This window comes from Panthera onca, chromosome A2 (genome assembly GCF_046562875.1).
Source record: "Panthera onca isolate mPanOnc1 chromosome A2, mPanOnc1 haplotype 2, whole genome shotgun sequence".
Classification (NCBI taxonomy): Eukaryota; Metazoa; Chordata; class Mammalia; order Carnivora; family Felidae; genus Panthera; species Panthera onca.
In genome coordinates this window covers 121,986,264-122,005,758 of record NC_138340.1, presented here as the reverse complement: position 1 = coordinate 122,005,758, position 19,495 = coordinate 121,986,264, and the positions used below count along the sequence as shown (strand labels likewise).

At 48.2% G+C, this 19,495-nt stretch overlaps 1 protein-coding gene across 2 annotated transcripts in view; it reads right to left on the bottom strand.

The window, feature by feature from the left end:
- The window catches only part of MINDY4 (MINDY lysine 48 deubiquitinase 4), a 109,726-nt gene extending 92,780 nt beyond the window's left edge, over positions 1-16,946 (bottom strand). Inside the window, exons 1-4 of one of the 2 annotated variants that reach the window (XM_060632831.3) lie at positions 16,582-16,946; positions 8,798-8,917; positions 4,615-4,850; positions 1,439-1,685 (exon numbers count right to left, since the gene is read on the bottom strand). In XM_060632831.3, the coding sequence (XP_060488814.1) occupies positions 1,439-1,685; positions 4,615-4,850; positions 8,798-8,917; positions 16,582-16,644 (666 nt within the window). In that variant the 5' untranslated portion in view covers positions 16,645-16,946. Of the gene's footprint in view, positions 1-1,438; positions 1,686-4,614; positions 4,851-8,797; positions 8,918-14,292; positions 14,390-16,581 lie in introns of those variants that run through there. The other variant, XM_078440865.2, reaches the window with a different exon arrangement.
- Between the last annotated feature and the right edge of the window lie 2,549 nt (positions 16,947-19,495).

Sequence of the window (19,495 nt, the reverse complement as noted above, 5' to 3'; positions counted from 1 at the left end):
ACTGCGCTCTGCACACAAGTATGGCAGAGTCCCTGCTCTCAGGAGGCCCACAGCCTAAGCTCAAGAGGCCTGATAGGGATCATCTCACTCGCCACTCCAGTCCACCCATTTGGAGCACTGGCCGAAGATGCCCAGGAGATTGTGACGTCACATCCGGGCTTGACAGGAAAAGAACACTGAGCTCACTAGCAATGTCTGCTGCAGGCACAGCATCGGGCACTTGCAGGCATTTGCCATCCTGGGACCGGGTTATTCCTACATCCGTGTTGGAAGAAATCTCTTCTGTTCTGCCCCTCCTCCCACCTTCTGTCTTCTCTTCCCAAGACTAAACATTCCCAAATCTTGCCACTTCCGCCAAACTCTTCACCTTCCTGGCAGCTTTCCTCTAGGCATGGTCCAGTCCCTCTCCAAATACACAAGACAGGAGGATGGGACATGATGTGAACGTGCACTGTGAGCCACACACTGGTTCGCCTCCTTGACCTGGACACCAAGACTGTAGGACCATCTCCAAGCTGTGAAATCCCAGTGCTCGGCAGAGCCTTAGCCACCTGATCTAACAAACAAGACCACGGCCAAGAGGAATAAAGACCTTGACCAAAACCCCACGAGACGCAGGCAGAGGCAGGGAGAGGGTCGGCTTCTTTATGTCTTGATTCCAAGTGAAATGGGAGAATAACACCAGCCTCTAGAGCCACAGCCCACATCTAGCCATGCAGCACAGGACAGGACGTGACCAGCCATGGACACCGATGACCTACGTGGGTTTGCTCAGGCTCCCTCGTTTGACTAATACTACACTGTGACTTGGTGTTTGGTTTTCCTTTGGTTTTCTGTTTCTTTGTTGTTTCACAAACTCCTTTTATATTCATTCTCTCATTTGGTTTAGTCCCCCCACCTAATGCGACCCTACCAGAGCCCCTCCTTAAGGAAGACTATGAAAGAATGATGTGAAATTATTAGAATTTCTTTTTAAAGCAAAGCAAATGAAACTATTAGGGTTGGGACTTCTTTTACCCTTTTAACTATGATGTCTTAAAAAAATAAAAAAGATTTTCTCTAGACTCAGATGGGTCACCCACCACTCCTGAATGGCAAAGGTAAAACTAGAAGATGCATGTGTTCTCACTCAGCAAAGGAAGACAAAGCCATGGCATCCACCTCATTGACATGGTGGGTAAACTGAGGGCAGGGAAGGAAACGAGGCCTGGCCATGATCCCATAAGGATCGTACACTGTCTGGCTGACAGTCATGTACTGTCTTTTTGACAGTACAACCAGAGAAGACACAGGCAGGTGTTCCTCCCATCCCAGCTCACAGCTCCCCGCTTCTTGGACTACGTCGTGGGGAACCCTCCAATGATCCCAGGCAGCTCCTTAAGCCCTGCCTGCCTCTCACTTTCCACTCTCACACGAGCAGTGAGATCGGCAACCCTACCTGCGGGGAACTGGCGATGGGCCCGGTCATCATGCCTCGGACAATCAGGCCAGACTTTGGCCTGATCTTCTCTCCCATCCTTTTCGTGTCCAAGGAAGGTTCTGATAACTGAAGCCTGTCCATCTTCTCCCATGCAGAGGCCACGGGGGGACTTTCACCTGGGACAGCCTGCGTGGGCTTACGTTTGTGTGGGGGCCTTTTGGATGATACAAAATTACCAAGTAAATCCCCATCAAGATTGTCATGTCTGCAAAAAAAGATATATCTCCATTAAAACAGATTCCCCAAAAGGAACAGCTAACATTGATAACAAATTCCACATTCAACAGGCACACAGAGCAAGCCCATTCATAACTATGCGAGGGTTCTAACCAGCCAGGATTCTAACCAGCCAGTGCCTATCATTAAGGTAAAGAACAGAAAATACTTTCATATCAGGGCAAATCGGACCTATAAAATAAGACCAGGAAACAAGAAACAAAATCAGAATTGATGACCCATGACAGGATTCTTCAAATATCCTTAGATATTGTGTATCCTCAAATATAAAGAGCATCCTTATTCCAGACCCAAGTTATAGAAAACCATAGCCCTTCAATACAGTCATGAGTTACATGGAACCCAGTCTTACTGTACCTCATTGAGATTGGTGGATAGAGACCTGTGGTAAATTTTCCCACAACTATTCAGTTAATGTCCAGTTAAGTTGGGCATGCTAATGCCTTCTTTCCTGGGTTGCTCGGCATTGAAAGAGAGTAAGAAAGATAGATTGTGTGTGTGTGTGTGTGTGTGTGGTGTATGTTAAAGAGAGAGAGCAAGAGAACAAAAGAAGGTGAAACACAGGGAGGTAAGCAAGGAGGAATAACAAAAATGAGAAAGAACAGAGCCAGAGACCCAGATAAAGAGGATGTTCGCCTATGATCTGTGATGGATCACCCAGAGCCCTTCTGACACAGGCTGGGATGCTTTCTACCACTAGACTCTGGCCTAAAGGGGCACTGACTGCTGCTCTGTGCCAAGCTGCTTATCACCAAGCACTGGGTCACATGTGAGAGAAGCGGTCATATGTGCCATGACTGGGGCATGTCCGGCAGAGGAAGGGCTCAGAACCAGCCTGGAGAAGCTGAGAACAACTTGCAGAGAGGACAGCACGGAGTCTGTAGGAATGAGTAGGCAGGAGATAATCAGAGGCCCTGGGCACTAACACAGAGGCCTGTAAAAGCAGGACAGGCCCAAGTGAGCCACGCAGGCTGACCGTGGAAAGAGTTTTGCAAGTTACCCTTAGGAGTTTGGATTTTTCCTGGAAGCCATGGGAAACATCTGAAGGCCTTTCCGTGGGGAAGCCAGCAGAGCCAGACTCTTTTGTAGGAAGCTCATGCTCTCTTAGGTGGAGGGTGCACTCGAGCAGATCACTAGAGGCCTAGAGACCAGGGAAGAGCCGGTGGGAGCCAGTGCAGGCAAGAGGGGAGGGTATGAACTGAAGCACTGCTGTCGGGGCAGAGAAAGTAGGAAAGAGTCTAGTGTCATTAAGGACTCATGGAGGCAAAAATGATAGACTAGGAGAAGTCAAGGATAACACCCAAATATGTAGCTTGGGCAACCGGGTGGAACTCGGGAGCCTCGACTACTTTCTTTTGCCGGCTCTTCATCGTCTCAAATATTTATTTTCCCAGCCAGGCGGTGAGGATCTCTGAAGAAGAACCATCTTCTTCCGCACCACCCTGATTCACTTTTACATCCAAAGCCTTGTGTTAATGTTTTTAACGGTGCTCATCCTTTGGCAGCTCGATGCCCAGACCCTATACTTTGGCTACCCTCAGGAAAGAAAATGCTTCTCAACAAAGCCGGAAGGAAACACCCAGTCCCGGGGAGTTAGACTCACTGGTGGTGACTACGGCGGCTATTAAGTTTGTAATGTAACATAACTGCTTTCCAAATAATGGAGGTTCAATCCAGAATCCCAATTCATTTTCTCCCTAAGAGGTCCAAAAGGCCTTATTTTTCAGATGTGTCTAATTCTACAGTGTTAACTTGCTTAGGGAATCCTGTACCTGTTTTGTTTCGTTTTTAAGAAAATGCAAATGAAGCAAGCCCCTGAACCTGACAAATGTTAAACATCTGAACCATGAGCATCCCCCCTCGCATCCTCCTCTACTCCCAAGGCCTCCAGAGAAAGGTAACAGTGCCCCACAACAGGGAATTGGAAAGCACACAATGTGGAAGCTGAATAATGGCCCCCCAAAGATGCCCTGAGCCCAGAACCCATGAATGCTATTTTTCGTGGAAAAGGGACTTTGCACATGTGTTAAAGTTTGAGATTATCCTCTATTATCTGGGAGGGCCCACTGGAGTCACAAGGGCCCTTGCTAGATGGGAGGCAGGAGGTCAGTGTCTGGAGTAGGATACAATGACAGAAGCAGAGGCTGGAGTGATGTGCCCTCAAGACAGAGGGAGCAGCCACAAGCCAGGGAATGTAGGCAGCCTCTAGAAGCCAAAAAAGGAAAGGAAACAGATTTGCCCCAAAAACTTCCAGAAGGAACAAGCCCTACTGACACCTTGTCATTAACCCAGACCAGTTTTGAACTTCTGACCTCAGAATTGTAAGATAATATATTTGTGTTGCTTTAAGACACGGTGATGGTTAAATTTTATGTCAGTTTTGCTAGGCCATGTTGCCTAGTTGTTTGGACAAATACTAGCCTTGATGCTTCCATGAAGGTGTTTATAAGATAGGACTAACATCTATGATTAGTTGACTTTAAGTAAAGAAGATTACCCTAGATAATATGGGTGGGCCTCATTCAATCAGTTGAAGGCCTTAAGAGCAAAACTTGAGGTTTCCCAGAGAATTCTGCCTCAGGACTATAACACAGAATACTGCCTAAGTTTCTAGTGTGCCAGTCTGCCCTACAGATATCAGACTTGCCAGCTCCCACAATCATGTGAGCCAACTCCTTAAAATAATATATATATATGTATATATAATATGGATACACATATATATGTGCGTATATATTTGCATGTATGTACACACACACACACACACACACACATCCTGTTGGTTCCTATTGGTTCTGTTTTTCTAGAAAACCCTGACTGTTACAGCCACGGCATTTATAGCCATTTGTTAGAGCAGTGATAGGAAACTAACTCACAGTGTAAATAAGAAGAGATACCTGGCTTTGCTTGTTTCTGACAACGATGTTCTCCATTCTGCATCTTCCTCTGCAAGGTCATATATATTCACCAGCGTGGTCTCTGAGCCTCTCGGTGGTGATTTGATATTTTTCTTTGGAATTGAGAGTGCAGGAATTGGTGTTTCTTGAGTGACATTGTTAGCAGTATTCCCAAAGTGATCCAGAAAGTATCTGGTAATGAGTTCGAGGTTTGTTTTTAGAGGATTTTCCTTTGCCTATCATTGGAAGAAAAAATATCATTAACCACAGGTACAACTTCAGGGGAAAAAGGTGGAAAAGATGACTAGTCCAGTTCTTTGACATAGTTTATCAGCTTCTTATTCATTCATACACTCTTTCTTTCAGCAAGTTTTCAGTGACTGCCTACCATGTGCGAGGTGCCATGGTATAACAGAGATGAAGACAAAAATCTCTATCCTAAAAGAACTATCATCCGATGCATGAGTCAGGCGATCCGATGAACAACTGTAATAAAATATGATACGAATAGAAGAATACCCAAGAAAATTTCCTCTTGGTTTTTCTCCTAGGAGTAATTTTAGAAAATAGATATCTCTTCATTTAAAAAAACTAAACCCTTTTTCGGGATCATTAACTCTACAAGTTTATAAATACTTGGGACCCGAATGTGCTCTAAGGTTGTGTGCTCTGCATTTAACACTGGGGACCACAGGGACTCTTCTGCAGCAGTCTATTGCAAAAAACATGAGAGGCCATCAGGATTGACTCAATCTACACCAGAATCTTGAAAGGAAGGAAGGAAGGAAGGAAGGAAGGAAGGAAGGAAGGAAGAGAAAGAAAGAAAGAAAGAAAGAAAGAAAGAAAGAAAGAAAGAAAGAAAGAAAGAAAGAAAGGAAACTCTATAGTGGTCGGTTTTAGAAAGAAATGATATCAGTATTTCCCAATCCTGACAATACCAAATATCATCTTTGGAGGTTTTAAAAATACATATTCCCAGGTCCTGCTGTGTCTTACTAAGCCAGAATTGCAAAGATTGGAGTCCTGGCTTCTCTTAAAATTCCCCCAAGTAAGCTGGACATAGTTATCCAAGCAGCAATCCACAGGCTGACCTCGGGCCATGGAACTGTGTCAGTCCCCACCCCACTTGCCCAGGAACACCAAGCTGTTGGGAAGTGTGGTCAGACATGGGACATTTGGTGAGTCTGCAATCAGAGCAATATAGCGCCTGACAAAGAACCTGGCACAGAGAGGACCCTCAGGCACATCCAGTCCTTCCCTCTTCCTATTCCCCTGCTCTGCACAGCAAAATCCTGGGACCCACACCCACAGCCAAATGGGTTATGACCAACAGCAACAGATTTATCAGGCAGTCAAAATAAGGGGACAGCTTTATTTTTTTAGAATGGGGCCCAAAAGAACTATTTTGTCTAAGTCTAAATGAAACTCACAAGGAAGAGAGTCAGGGGAAAGGCGTTGCATAATTAATTTAGACCGTCCTATTTTTCTTTCAATACGAGAGATTTATAGCCCTGCGTTACATGAATTATACTTTGTGGCTCTTCACAGCCTTTATATGAATCTAGACACCATTTTTCAAAAACTTAATTTTACACTGGCATTTTTATATATTGTATCTTTAATAGGGAAAAACAAGTTCCTGGAATTAACATTAAATTGCAGGGCTTTCCTAGAAGCAGGCTAGCTTTGTGCAAATGTCAAAATCATTATGCGATAGATAGGTTAATAAATATGTCTTTCTGTAAAATATAAGCTCATTTCATTGTATAATAACTACTGTATAAATCAAATAATCAGGGCACTTACCAAGATCTAATGAAAATATCTTAAGTATCTTCAGATAATTATTACCTTAGGGAGACTATATTATAGTGCAGAAATAAAAATAACTTGAATGGCAAAGATGATTCCAGGAAATTAAGTAAAGTTGCATTTACATAAAAAATCCCAGTGTATCAGCAGGGTTATTTGATTTTCTGGTTACCCGTCTCACTTTCTATGGAAAAGCCTTTCTAAAATATACAGTCTACTCTGCTGCCTTGAAATGCAGCCAATGGAGATCTGCTGAGTGTCTGGTGCTGGGGTCTACAGGACCCCAGCTGACCACACAGAAGCGGTGGAGGGGCAGCGGTATCACACCGGGACCAAGGATGAAGGGCATCGATCTGATGTCTTTACTGAACCTATGCCAGGACTTCACCTGGCTGCCACTGCCCTTTTCTCATCAAAGTCAGGCACAGGAACTTGTGGCAACCTAAGTGTTCCTGTAGGTTGATACCATTGTTCGTTTGAGGGAAACTTGGCCTGGGTTCCTCCCTGGGCTATGTGACACGTGCAAGGGCAGGTTTTGAGCTGCTCTGAGGTTTTTCCAGATGTCTCAGAAATAGCCTTGGAGGGCTGGGGGGGGGCGGGCATCCCACCCCCACTCTAACCTCATCTGCTAAGATATCGTTTGAGTAAAGGGTTACAATTACAGGAAGTTTGACTGCCATTACTATAGTAGGACTGAGAATTAGATCTGGTTCTAGCTTCACCCCTACCCCGTAAGTCACTGTGAGATTTTGACAAGCCACTTTCCTCTGGCTCACAGCTCCTCCAGATGTGTCGCCCATTCTATCAGTAATTTCAAAGCTTTGGGGCACATGGGTGACTCAGTTCAGCGTCCAACTCTTGATTTCCGTTCAGGTCATGGTCTCATGAGTTTGAGCCCTGCATTGGGCTCTGTGCTGACAGCGTGGAACCTGCTTCAGATTCTCTCCCTCTCTCTCATCCCCTCCCCCACTCACACACTCTCTCTCTTTCTCTCAAAATAAATAAACTTAAAAAATAAGATAAAATAAAAAATAGAAGCTGCTTAGTCCAGCCCTGAGGGGCTGCCCTAAAAGGCCAAGAAGGCAAGTCCTCTTTATCCCCAATCTAACTAGGGGGTTTCCCTTCTTTGTTTTGCATATCTGGACTTCTGCAGGAAATATCATTTTATTGCCTTTTCAAAAAATTATGATAAATGCTTAACTGCATGATCATTAGATTCTTTCCAACTCTGACACTATTCCCTACCACAAGGCAATACCTACTGGAGAGCCCATTCTTCAAGCAAATTAGAAGATACCGCGTTCAGGGCGCCTGGGTGGCTCAGTCGATTAGGCGTCCAACTTCAGCTCAAGTCATGATCTCGCAGTCTGTGAGTTCGAGCCCTGCACCGGGCTCTGTGCTGACAGCTCAGAGCCTGGAGCCTGCTTCAGATTCTGTGTCTCCCTCTCTCTCTGACCCTCCCCCATTCATGCTCTGTCTCTCTCTGTCTCAAAAATAAATAAACATTAAAAAAAGAAGAAGAAGATACCGCGTTCGTAGCAGAAAAAGCAATTAAGCCAGAATGGTAGCTTCATTCATTCAGTCAGTCATAGAATCCACAAATACACATGGACCATTTGCCGTGGCCTCAGGCAACATGTTAAGTAGGGGATACGACAGTGAACAACAGAGATGCCCTCTCTGGCCTCCTGCTGCATCCAAGGTGGTCGGGAAGCAGACACTAATTAAACTACCACACAAACAGTCTATTATAAGTGTGCTGAGCACAACAAAGGAAAAAGTACACGGCGCCGTGCCGTGGAAGCTTGTAACAGCCGGTAGGGGGAGGGAGGGACAAGGCCGAGGGGTCAGGGGAGCCCCCCCAGCCCCCCAACCAAAGAAGTGCTGTTCCATTTGCTACCTCAACTCCGGTGCACCAGGGTTAGCTGAGCCCAAGCCCCAGGTCTGCCTCATTAAATGTCACAGTGGACTCAAAAATAAGCTATTACTCAGAACTGAAGAAGGAAAATCTTACACAGGCGGGAATGGAAAATTTTAGTATAACCCAACACTATATTCTTTAGTCTGACTAAACACAGCCTCATGAGGGAGGAGGGAGCACAGGGAATAACTGTCATAGGCCCAGGTTCAAAGTGAGCTTCATAGCCACACATGCGCAATAAGCCCACAGGGGCGGCCCGGGGCCTCCCTGAGGCTGGAAGCCCAACTCACACTTGGGATTTGTCGGCACTTGGCTGGGTCTGTTTCTCCCCGGCCACAGGCACGGCAAGCCTCCCACCACCCATCTCCGACAGCTTGGCCGGGCCCACGAGTGCTCTGACATTGCCAATCTCAGTTCCAGAACATTACACCACACCTTAAAAGTATGTACCTTGTTCTCCTTGTAGAGAAATTCAAGATGCAAAACCTTGCGGAGATCGTTTCTGCTGTTTATGCTGAGGTCAGAGCGTGGGCGTTCCTGGTCCATGGTCACACATGTCTTCTTTAAGCCCTGTGGGAAGAAATCTGAATCATTCTTTTCATTTTAAACCAAAGCCTTTCATTCCCTGATGCAGGTTATAAACAAAAGACTGTTGATGTTCATTATGATCATTCCTGTCCTGCCTTCCTTGCAAGGATACTGCAAAGCACCAGAAGCTGACTTGAGAATTTATTTTTATATAACCTTTACACTCGACATCTTCATAATTATTATTCTGAATCTTACAGTGACCCCATGGGCTGAGCTAAGGTTGGACTTGTTGGCCCATTTTAAAGGAAAGGAAAGTGAGATTCAGGTTACTGACTCGCCCAAGGCTGGCTCAGGAGCCCTGGGTTTGACAGTAGATTTGGAGCCACAGAATATGAAGCTTTAAAAATAGACAAAAGGAGGAGTGCCTGGGTGGCTCAGTCGGCAGAGTGTCCGACTTCGGCTCTGGTCATGACCTCATGGTTCATGAGTTGGAGCCCCGCATCGGGCTCGATGCTGTCAGTGTGGAGCCTGCTTCAGATCCTCTGTTGCCCTCTCTCTCTGCCCCTCCCCTGCTCGTGCTCACTCGCTCTCTCCCTCAAAAATAAACATTAAAAGAAAAGATTCTCTCTCTCTAAAGTATAAATAAATAGATAGATAGATAGATAGATAGATAAATAAATAAATAAATAAATAAATAACAAATAAAAATAAGCCAAAGGAAAAAAGAAATAAGCAAAAGGCCAATAATGATTCCTTTCTCAGGAGGGAGCAAGGGTTGATTTGCCCGGGTAACACAGTAGGATCACATGACAGGGGGTTCCGCCATCCCAGCCTGTGAGTCAGCAAGGTCAGGCCTGGGGCCCACTGGAAGCACATGGTAAACGTTTGCTGAGTTCCCAGGAAAGCCACTTGCCATCATCCAGCCCTGACCTCCCAGAAGGCCCAGCTAAAACATAGTCTGGCAATGACAGGCGCTATGCTTCCCAGGAACCTGGCTTCTTCATTTGGAAAAGAACCGACTACCTGCCCACCTCCCCAGGCTCCGGTGATCACAGAGCAGTAGAGAAGGAAGAGATGCCTCACAAACAGTTCAGCCTGGCACCAAGGGGCCCCTCTGCTCTTCACGATCCAGACCCTGGTGCTAGCCAGGCCTCAATTTCTCTCCCAGCCTCTGTGTTCAGAATCTCACAGAGGCTCCCGCTGATGGGCAAACAAGACAAGACCTGTTGCCTGTCATGAAACGAGGGAAGAAGAATTTGTGAAAACAAAAAGAGGTACCAACACAACCTTGAACCACAGAGAATAAAAAGGAAGTTGAGGAGGGAGAACAGAAAGAAATGGGTGTACATGTTGGGGAAAAGGTAGGGGCATGTGTGGGCACTCCAGGGAGAGGGATCTAGAAGGAGAGGTGGGGCTCACAGCAAGCACCTTCCCCACGGCTTTCCTTCCAGTCGGAGTGAGGCAGAAACCATAACGAGAGTCCCTCTCTGCTAGATAACACTTCACATTTGTCAACGGTTCAGATCGGCAAGTCTTGGCACACTTAACAAACTCGCTGGGACCGTGGTACACACTGACGTCTGAAAACCACCAGGGCAGTGGGCAAGGATGCCCTCGGGAATCAGCCAGTCCTTGGTCTCATTGGTTCGTTTAATCGCCATGACTCAACAAACATTTCCCACGCACCTACTAGGTGGCGGGCTCTTCTAGATGCAGGAGATACATAAGGAATAAGACAAACCCCACTCCTTCACAGGGTGCGGCAATTCTGTTGGCGAAGCGGACCACAAACAAAGGGGTACACGTACAGTGCAGCAGCTGCTGACGTGCACTACTATGCACAGATAAAACGGAGAGAGCAGAGACACAGAAGAGGGACACTGTTTTCCATAGTCAGCTACTTATGCTCACTCCTATCTTCCGGTTTTCCCATCTGTGAAATGAAGGGAACGAATCACTGGTCCACTAGTTCGGCTGCTGGAGGCAGAGGAGGAAACGGATCAAAGTCCTAGCCCTCATGGAGCTTATATTCAGTGGGGAAAAGGGAACAAACATAATACGCTGGCGGGGGGGAAGAAAGTTTAGCAGAGCAAGAGACAGAAAGGACCAGGAGGGGGTGCAGGAAAGGTGTGATACTTTAATAAAAGGGTAGTCAGGAAAGGCTTCATGATTAAGTGCCATTAGAACAGAGACTTGAGGGAAGTAAGGGAGCAGGCCATGCAGACACTTGGGAGAAGTGTGTTCTCAGCAAGGAACAGCATGTGCAAAGGCCCCGTGGCAGTCACAGGAGGCCAGTACAGCTAGAGTCGCATGACCAGGGGAAAGTCGCAGGAAATGAGGTCAGAGAGGCTGCCCAGAGCCTGATAAGGAAAGGCCTTGTTGACTTTTGTGAAATGGTGTGGTGGGGGTGGGTGAAAAGAACAGCATGGACTGATTGTATTTTTTTTTAATTTTTTTCTAACATTTATATTTATTTTTGAGACAGAGAAAGACAGAGCATGAGAGGGGGAAGAGCAGAGAGAGGGAGACACAGAATCCGAAGCAGGCTCCAGGATCTGAGCTGTTAGCACAGAGCCCGACGCGGTGCTCAAACTTTGTCAACTGCAAGATCATGACCTGAGCCGAAGTCAGACGCTCAACGAACTGAGCCACTCAGATGCCCCTGACTTGTATTTTTAAAGGATCACTGGCTGCTAGGTTGAGAACAGATTTTTTGGAGACAAGGTATTAAGCAGAAACTAGTTAGGATGCTATCTAGGTGGCTTGGACCAGGGTGGTTGCAAGAGAGGTGGAAAGAAGTGGCTATGCTCTCTATGTGCTCTGATGCTAAAGCCAACAGATGGGCTGATGGACTGGATGCGGGGTATATGAAAGGGAAAAAAGCCAGGAATGATTGCAAAGGTTTGGGCCCAAGCAACCAGAAAGACAGCGATACTGCCTACTGAAATGGGGAAAATTGCAAGACACAGAGGGAATCAGGAATTAGGTTTTGGATGTGCTGAGATATTTATTGCATATCTATGTGGAAATATAAAATTGGCAGTGGGAAAGAATGTAAGAGTTCTGAGAGAGACCTTGGCCAGAGACAGGCATTTGGGAATGATCAGCATATTGACAGCACTGGGATCCAGTAGACCGGCAGAGGCATCTGGAAAATGAGAGAAGCCGAGAAGATTGAGTCTTTGAGTCCCCAGCACATACAGCTCCAGAAAACAAGAGAGACCAGCAAAGAATCATAGCAGAGGCCAGGAAGTGGGAGAAGGTGGTCTCCAGAAGCCAAGCAGAATGAGTTTCCAGGAGGGAGCCTGCTTCGGATTCTGTGTCTCCCTCTCTCTGCCCCTCTCCCTCTCATGTTCTGTCTCTCTCTGTCTCAAAAATAAATATAAACATTAGAAAAAATTTAAAAAAAATACAATCAGTCCATGCTGTTCTTTTCACCCGCCCCCACCGCACCATTTCACAAAAGTCAACAATCAACTGTCCAAACACAATGTTAGATCAAGAAGTGTGAGGACTGAAAATTAAAGATCATTGGCAAATTTGACAAGAGTTGTTTCCAAGGATTGGTGGGGACAGAAGCCGGATTAGAGTGGGTTAGAGCAAGCCCGAAGCAGGATTAGAATCGGAGCACACACAGCTCTTCCATGGGGTTTGGTTATAGAAGAGAGAAGAAAAATGGGCCAATAGCTGGAGGGACTTGAGGGTCAGGATGGGATTCTGTAGGAGCGACAGTAGAAAAGGCAAAATATATATGCAATAAAGAGGTGACGACAGCAGTGTTCTTGAGCAGGCTAGCAGGGACAGGCATGCGGGGAGAGGGTGGCCTTCCCCAGGGGTATGGAGAATTCCCTCGTAGGCGCCGGACAGAGGCTGGAGTGATGAATCAGGCCCAGGAAGGCTAGCAACTGTGGTGGTACAGGTTGCTGGGAGTTTTCTCAAGACCGCTTCTGCTTTCCCGGTGACCTGAGAATGGGGAAGAAGCTTTGGGATTGGAGGAGAGAGAAGGTGTGAAACGGTCATCCAAGAGCAGAGAGAGGGAACGGGCTGGAGAGGGCTAACCAGGTACGCAGGCATGCCTGGGGCGGGGGGATGGTGAAGGGCCGTGAAAACGTGGACACGGTGCTGTGTTTTCCTCCAGCCCCGCTCAGCTTGCAGGGCAGGCATGGAGGAGGCCCGGCTGAATTTGAAAACTTGGGGCGGGGCGGGGGTGGGGGGCTATGGTGCAAGGAGGGCAAAGGAGGTGAGCACGTTGTTGAGGGTGTGACTATAATGAAGGGTGGGTAAGAAGTGGGGAGAGGTCACGACAGGGCTGGGGGGCAGGGGTTCGGGCCGGGGAAAGCTGGCAGGAACTGTGGAATGCAGACGTGAGTGAGACTGAAGAACAGTTTATGCCGGGCTGTTGAGGGAGGTGAGCCGCAAGTGAGGAATGACAGAATGCCCAGACAGATGACAGAAAGGGTGCCCTGCTGGGAACAACAGGCTTAGGACATGACCACTTGGAAAAGGGTGGCGGAGGTGGGAGAGGAGGGAGAGGGAGGCTGGGGCACCAGAAGAGTCACCTTGGAAGGCCCTGACATTGCGGGAGACTTATCATGGCTCTCCCTGAGGGCCGGCCATGCTTGGAGGGGCCAGTGTAGCTGGATTCGATGTAGGGTAGGGGGCTCATGAGGCAGCAGTGGAAGGTGAGGTCGGAGGCACGGCCTGCAGCAGGGTCATAGAGAGCCTTGTAGGCCCTGGTGAGGCTTTCCCTCGGATTTTCTTCTGCTTGAAGTAAGAAGCCCATGGAAGGTGTTTTGAATAGAGGAATGTGACAAGATCTAACTTGCGCACCAGGGGCACGTTTCCTCATGATCGTCTTACGTGAAAGGGAACAGGTATTCCTGTCTAAGGACGGTTACGAGGATCTGAGAAAACGAACAGACGACTAGCAGGTACCTCACACCACGATGGGACCTCTCTAGGTTCTACCTGCCTGGGGCCAAGTCCAGAGGGGAGTACGTGGTCTCTGCTCTGGAGCAGAAGGTGAGGAGGAAAGCAGTCGCTCTGGACTGCAATCCCAGCTCTATACAAACTTATCTTTTTTTAAAGTTTATTTATTAATTTTGAGACAGAGAGAAAGCACGAGTGGGGCAGGAGCAGAGAGACAGGACAGAGCGAGAATCCCAAGCAGGCCCCACACTGCCAGCGCAGAGCCTGATGTGGGGCTCGAACTCAGGAGCCGTGAGATCACAACCTGAGCTGAAGTCAGACACTTAACTGACTGAGCCACCCAGGCGTCCCCACAACTTTCTGAGTGACTGTGAGCAACTCCTTTCTCATGTCAGAGATTTAGTGTGCCCAGATTTAAAAAAAAAAAAAAAAAAAAAAAAAAAAGAGTGAGAGAGAGAGAGAGAGAGAGAGAGAGAAAGGAGCACCTGGGGGGCTCAGTTGCTTAAGCATCCAACTCTTGGCTCTCAGCTCAGTTCTTGATATCAGGATCGTGAGTTCAGGCCCCATGCTGGACTCCAAGCTGTGTGTGAAGCCCACTTAAAAAAAAAAAATGACAGGGAGAGGAGGCCCAGTGAACCAGACGACTGCCAAGGTTCAACCCAGATCAGGCGTCAGTTCTGTGGACTGGTCTAGTGGGTGAGATGTAGAAACAGACGTATAAACCACAGATGTATAAACTATAACGTGACTGCCAATGAGCAAGCCACAGACAAGGTTAAGTCAGTTATTCCAACGGGACCTATCCAAGAAGACCTCCTGCAGGAAACAGACTTGGGGGGGGGCCACAAGTGGAACAGGGGAAAGCAAGTGGGAGAGGCTGGAACCAACGCTGGGGTGCTAAGCTGGGGTCAGACTACAGGGGAGAGCCTCAGGTATCCACGGAGGACTTTAGATTTTATTTGTACTCAAGAAAGGAAAGCCAGGAGGAAAACTCTCTGAGAGTTTTGCTTGGTGGCCCAGACTTAAAAGAAACGATGGGGGACGCCTGCGTGGCTCAGCCAGTTAAGCATCCGACTCTAGGCTTGGGCTCAGGTCATGATCTCGCGATTTGGTTTGTGAGATCGAGCCCCGCATCGGGCTCTGCGCTGGTAGCCTGCTTGGGATGCTCTCTCTCCGTCTCTCTCTGCCCCTCTCCCTGGCTGGTGCTCTCTCTCTCTCAAAATAAATAAATAAAACTTTTTTTAAAAAATTAAAAAAGAAATGATGATGGTGGGCAGCCTCACAAGGCTGTGTCACTGATACCCAATGTGCGCCCAGGACTTGGTGACGGAAGGTCAAGTAACCATAAAAACAGAGCAAATACAATGAAGACACACTGCATTTTTGAAAATTTTTAATTTTTTTGATTAAAAAAAATTTTTTTTTAAGCGAAGAAAGATACTTTCAAAACAGATGCATAAAAGAGATGGGGGTGTAGACACTGCTGAACACAGGTACCTACTATGTACCAGATGCAATGCCTGGGGACTGCCCATATATTATTTATTTTTTAATGTCTTTATTTAGAGAGAGAGAGAGGCAGAATGCAAGTGGGGGAGGAGCAGAGAGAGAAGGAGACACAGAATCTAAAGCAGGCTCCAGGCTCTGAGATGTCAGCACACAGCCCAATGGGGGGCTCGAACTCACAGACCGCAAGACCATGACCTGAGCCCAACTGGGTAGCTTAACCAACCAAGTCACCTAGGCACCCACCCATATGTTATTTATTATTAGTCCTCATCATAAATCTGCAGAGTGAGTCTTATTAGGCCTGTTTTACAGATAAGGAAATTGAGGCAGTGAGTAACGTACCCAAGCTCACACTGCTAACCAGTTGCTATTTTTGAACCCTCCACCTGATTCCAAAGCCCTTCCCCTTTTCCATTCAAAAAATTATTTTGTTGGGGCACCTGGTTGGCTCAGTTGGGAGAAGCATGTGACTCTTGATCTCCAGGTTGTGAGTTCCGGCCCCATTTTGGATGTAGAGATTACTTAAAAACTAAAATAAAATCTCTAAAAAAAAAATGATTTTGTTTCTATGTATGTTTAATCCAAACAACTGCCCACGGCCCCTGCTCCACAGGACACCGTGAGTGACAAGCCGTGAGTCACTCTGTACAGTTAAAATGAGGAATACGGGCTGTTCCTACACTGGCATCCGCAGTAACCTCTTTCCCACGGTGTCCCCACCTGCATTGCAGATGACTGCTAACGACCTCCCCAACTTTTGAGTACTCCGGAAAGTCTTCCGGTGCAACACAATGGAAGTTCAAAACAACTAGGCTGCAACCTCGGAGCGCGACTGAAGGGTTCACCCATCGGGAACGCTTTTCAGTCCCTTGGGTTCCCCCGGCGGGGGGACGTTCTTTCCCGGTGCGATGGAAGTGCCGGGACAGGCCACGGGGCCCCGACCAGGCGGCTGTGCTTTAGCAGGCCGCCGCCCGCCGGCCCCGTCCCCGGGGTCCCGCGCCACGTCCCCCGCCGGAGGGGCGAGATGCCTGCGCAGGGCGGAGGCCGCGGGCCGGCGTGGCGGGCGGGCACTGCGCGGGGCCAGATGGCTCCTGGGAAATGTAGTCTCGGCAGGCCGGGAAAGCGGCGCTCCCGTCGGGCATCCCCGGGGCAGGCGGCGGCAGGGGCGGCTCTCCCTCCGCGAAGTGCGGGGCTTGCAGAGCGCCCCCAGACTGCGCCCCAACCCTGGAGCGGCGGCCCCGAGCGGCGGAGGCGGCGCGACCCACCTTTCTGCTGAGGAACTCCCGCACCAGGGAGGCGGCCACCTCCTCCACGAAGAGGCTGTCCATGCCGCCGGCTCTGCCCACGAGGCCGCGGCCGCCGCAGCCCAGAACCCCCGGTCCGTTGGGGCCAGTATGGCCGCGTTGCCGTGGCGACGGTGTCACAGGAGCCGGGAGAGCTCCTCCCCTTTCCCGGAGCCGGCGGGCTGGGAGGGCGGGAGGAAGGGGAGGAGCGTCTTCGTTCTGGCTTCTGGAAGCGGGAGAGTGGCGAGGTTCCCGATTTGGGCTCCGGGCTCGGGTCCTGGCTCTGGCCTGCCCATCTAGGGGGCCTAAAACAAGCCACTGCTCCACGCTGAGTCTGTATTGCCCAAGATGGGAAATGGGGAGAATGCCTGCCTCCTTGTTCCTGGAGGAGTAAACCCACAGTGAGGCGGCCCAGAGAGGGCCACCCACAGCACCACAGCTGGCTCCTGGGCTCACCGAGGCCAAAGACCTCGGCTAGCCTGGACTGCGTGGGGCAAGGAGGCCCAGGACTCTGCGTACTCGGTGCTGAAATCAAAGGACAAGTCCCTCCCTCCCCCGCTTAGTGCCTTCTTCCCTTTAATGAGGCTGCCAGTAATTGAGCACCAAGCATTTTAACACAGCTGTCATCAAAATAAGGACTCGATCTTTACAAATATCTATAATCATTTACAAATAAAAATATGCTTTTCCAAGTTCCATAAAACGGAGCCGTTAAGTACACCAGAGCTACGGAGCATGACCCGGGTACCAGCAAATACAATTTCTCCAGGCTGCAGGCTGGCCTAAAACCAGCATTAGCCCAGACGAGCAGTGAACATTGGCCTCACTAGTGATCAGCTGTCATCTCTTCGCCTACTCAGATATTCAGTGGAGCTTAGCAATGGAATTGTGAGTGGAAAAGTTAACCCCTAAAAGCCTAAACACAGCATACCTTTGTGTAAACATAAAACAACTTAAACCAGAAAATCATAATTTGTAGGGATACAATGCTTCCGTAAAGCTTTTTTGTAAAAAGAGGAAGGGAGTGAAGACCACATGATTCAAAACAGCCATTGCTTCTGGAGGGGAGGAAGGGGCACAGGGTAGGGGAGAACCACATGGGTGAATATAAGTAATTGTCAATGTTCTGGGTGTTTTTAGGGCGTTTGTTTCATAAGCGTTTGTTCCAGTATTTCTACTGATTTATTAGTTTAATAACAGATGGCCTTGCAGGGACCAATGATGAGAGGATGTTGTGCACCAAGATGTATTATTAATTCTGTGCCCCTGAGGTCCAGAAGGAAGGGAGGAAGGAAAGGGGAGTAGAGGAGAATTTAGCAGACATTACATTAGAGGGACAATTTAGATGGCCTTACCTCATAACACAGGATTCTGTGACATGCGTGTGCATACATACATAAATGCATGTGTAAAATCACACACACATCACTGCACAGCAGTGGCTGTAAGCATCGGAGTCTGTGAGCTCCTGCATTTGTGTCAGTCTGACCACAGGAGTTTCTGGGGTCCCCGGATTCTGCCTAGTGCCCTGTTGGGTTCTGACAGCAGAGTCCAGCAGGTGTGGTATAGGCCTTAGAATAGGCCTGCTGCATTGTGCTGTGAGAGTTGAGGTTCGTTGCTGTCTCCTCCAAGATGCTCCAGGGAGGGGACTGACTGTATGAATCCCCCTCCAACCTTGGGCTCCTTGAGAGCAGGGCAGGACTGGGCATTTACCTGGCTCCAGAGAACAGAGGTGGGGCGTGAATCCGACCAGGTGCAACATGTCTGGCCCAGCTGGTTTGGAAGGACATTGTGAAAGTCCTTTTTATTTTTAAATGTGTATTTATTTTGAGAGCACACACACGTGAGAGCGGGGGAGCAGGGGGGAGGCAGGGCAGAGAGAGGGAGAGAGAAGGAAAGAGAATCCCAAGCAGGCTCCACTCTGTGAGTAAGGAGTCCGATGCAGGGCTCGATCCCACAAACCACAAGATCGTGACCTGAGCCAATACCAAGAGTCATATGCTTAACTGACTGAGCCACCCAGGCACCCCAAAGTCCTTCTAATGACATGATCCTCAGTCCTTCTCAGCTGTCTGGCCACCATTCCCAGAGATCAGGACAAGGAGTCCAGCACAGGTCATTGTCCTTGACAACATGAAGGAGGAGTACATCCATACACTCTCCACACATGCCCACCTCATTGGCTAACCTCCCAATTTCTACTTCACATGGCCACCAACATGAGACTGGAGATGGAGGGAAGACCCAGCCCCAACCAGGCCCCAGCAAGATGAAGTGGGACAGCCACAACCCTGGTGAGATTTGGCCTTTCACTCAGCCCCAAATGTGCCAGGCCTCCTCACTGCCAGGGATGAAGGGTCTTGTCTTCTGTCCAGGTCCATGCAGCAGGGCCATCCAGGCAGAAAACAAAAGGCAGGGAGGGAAGGAGGAAGGAAGGAAGGAAGGAAGGAAGGAAGGAAGGAAGGAAGAAAGGAAGGAAGGAAGGAAGAAGGAAGAAAGAAATATCTTCCTCACATTTGAATGTCAACTAATAAGTGTAGAAAGAATGATGGAATTAGCAAAGCAATATTTGACAACTAGCATAATCATTCAGGCAAGAATCATCATGAATGCTAAAATTACTGAGTAAAAGTTTGATAATCTCAAAGTGACTCTCCATAAGATATTAGTGAATCAGAAAGGGGAAAATTGTCACTTTACAGTAAAGAAAGTTGGCTGACACAACACTATCCAAGTGATCAGAGTCGCCATCACCAGCAATGGGACAAAATGGGACATCATGTACCCCTTTATGCACTGAAAGAGATACAACACCACTTCTGTGGTATTCCTGCCAAAATAATAACAATAAGAAGAACAACAACAACATCAGAGACTTAAGCAAAATCAAATGCTA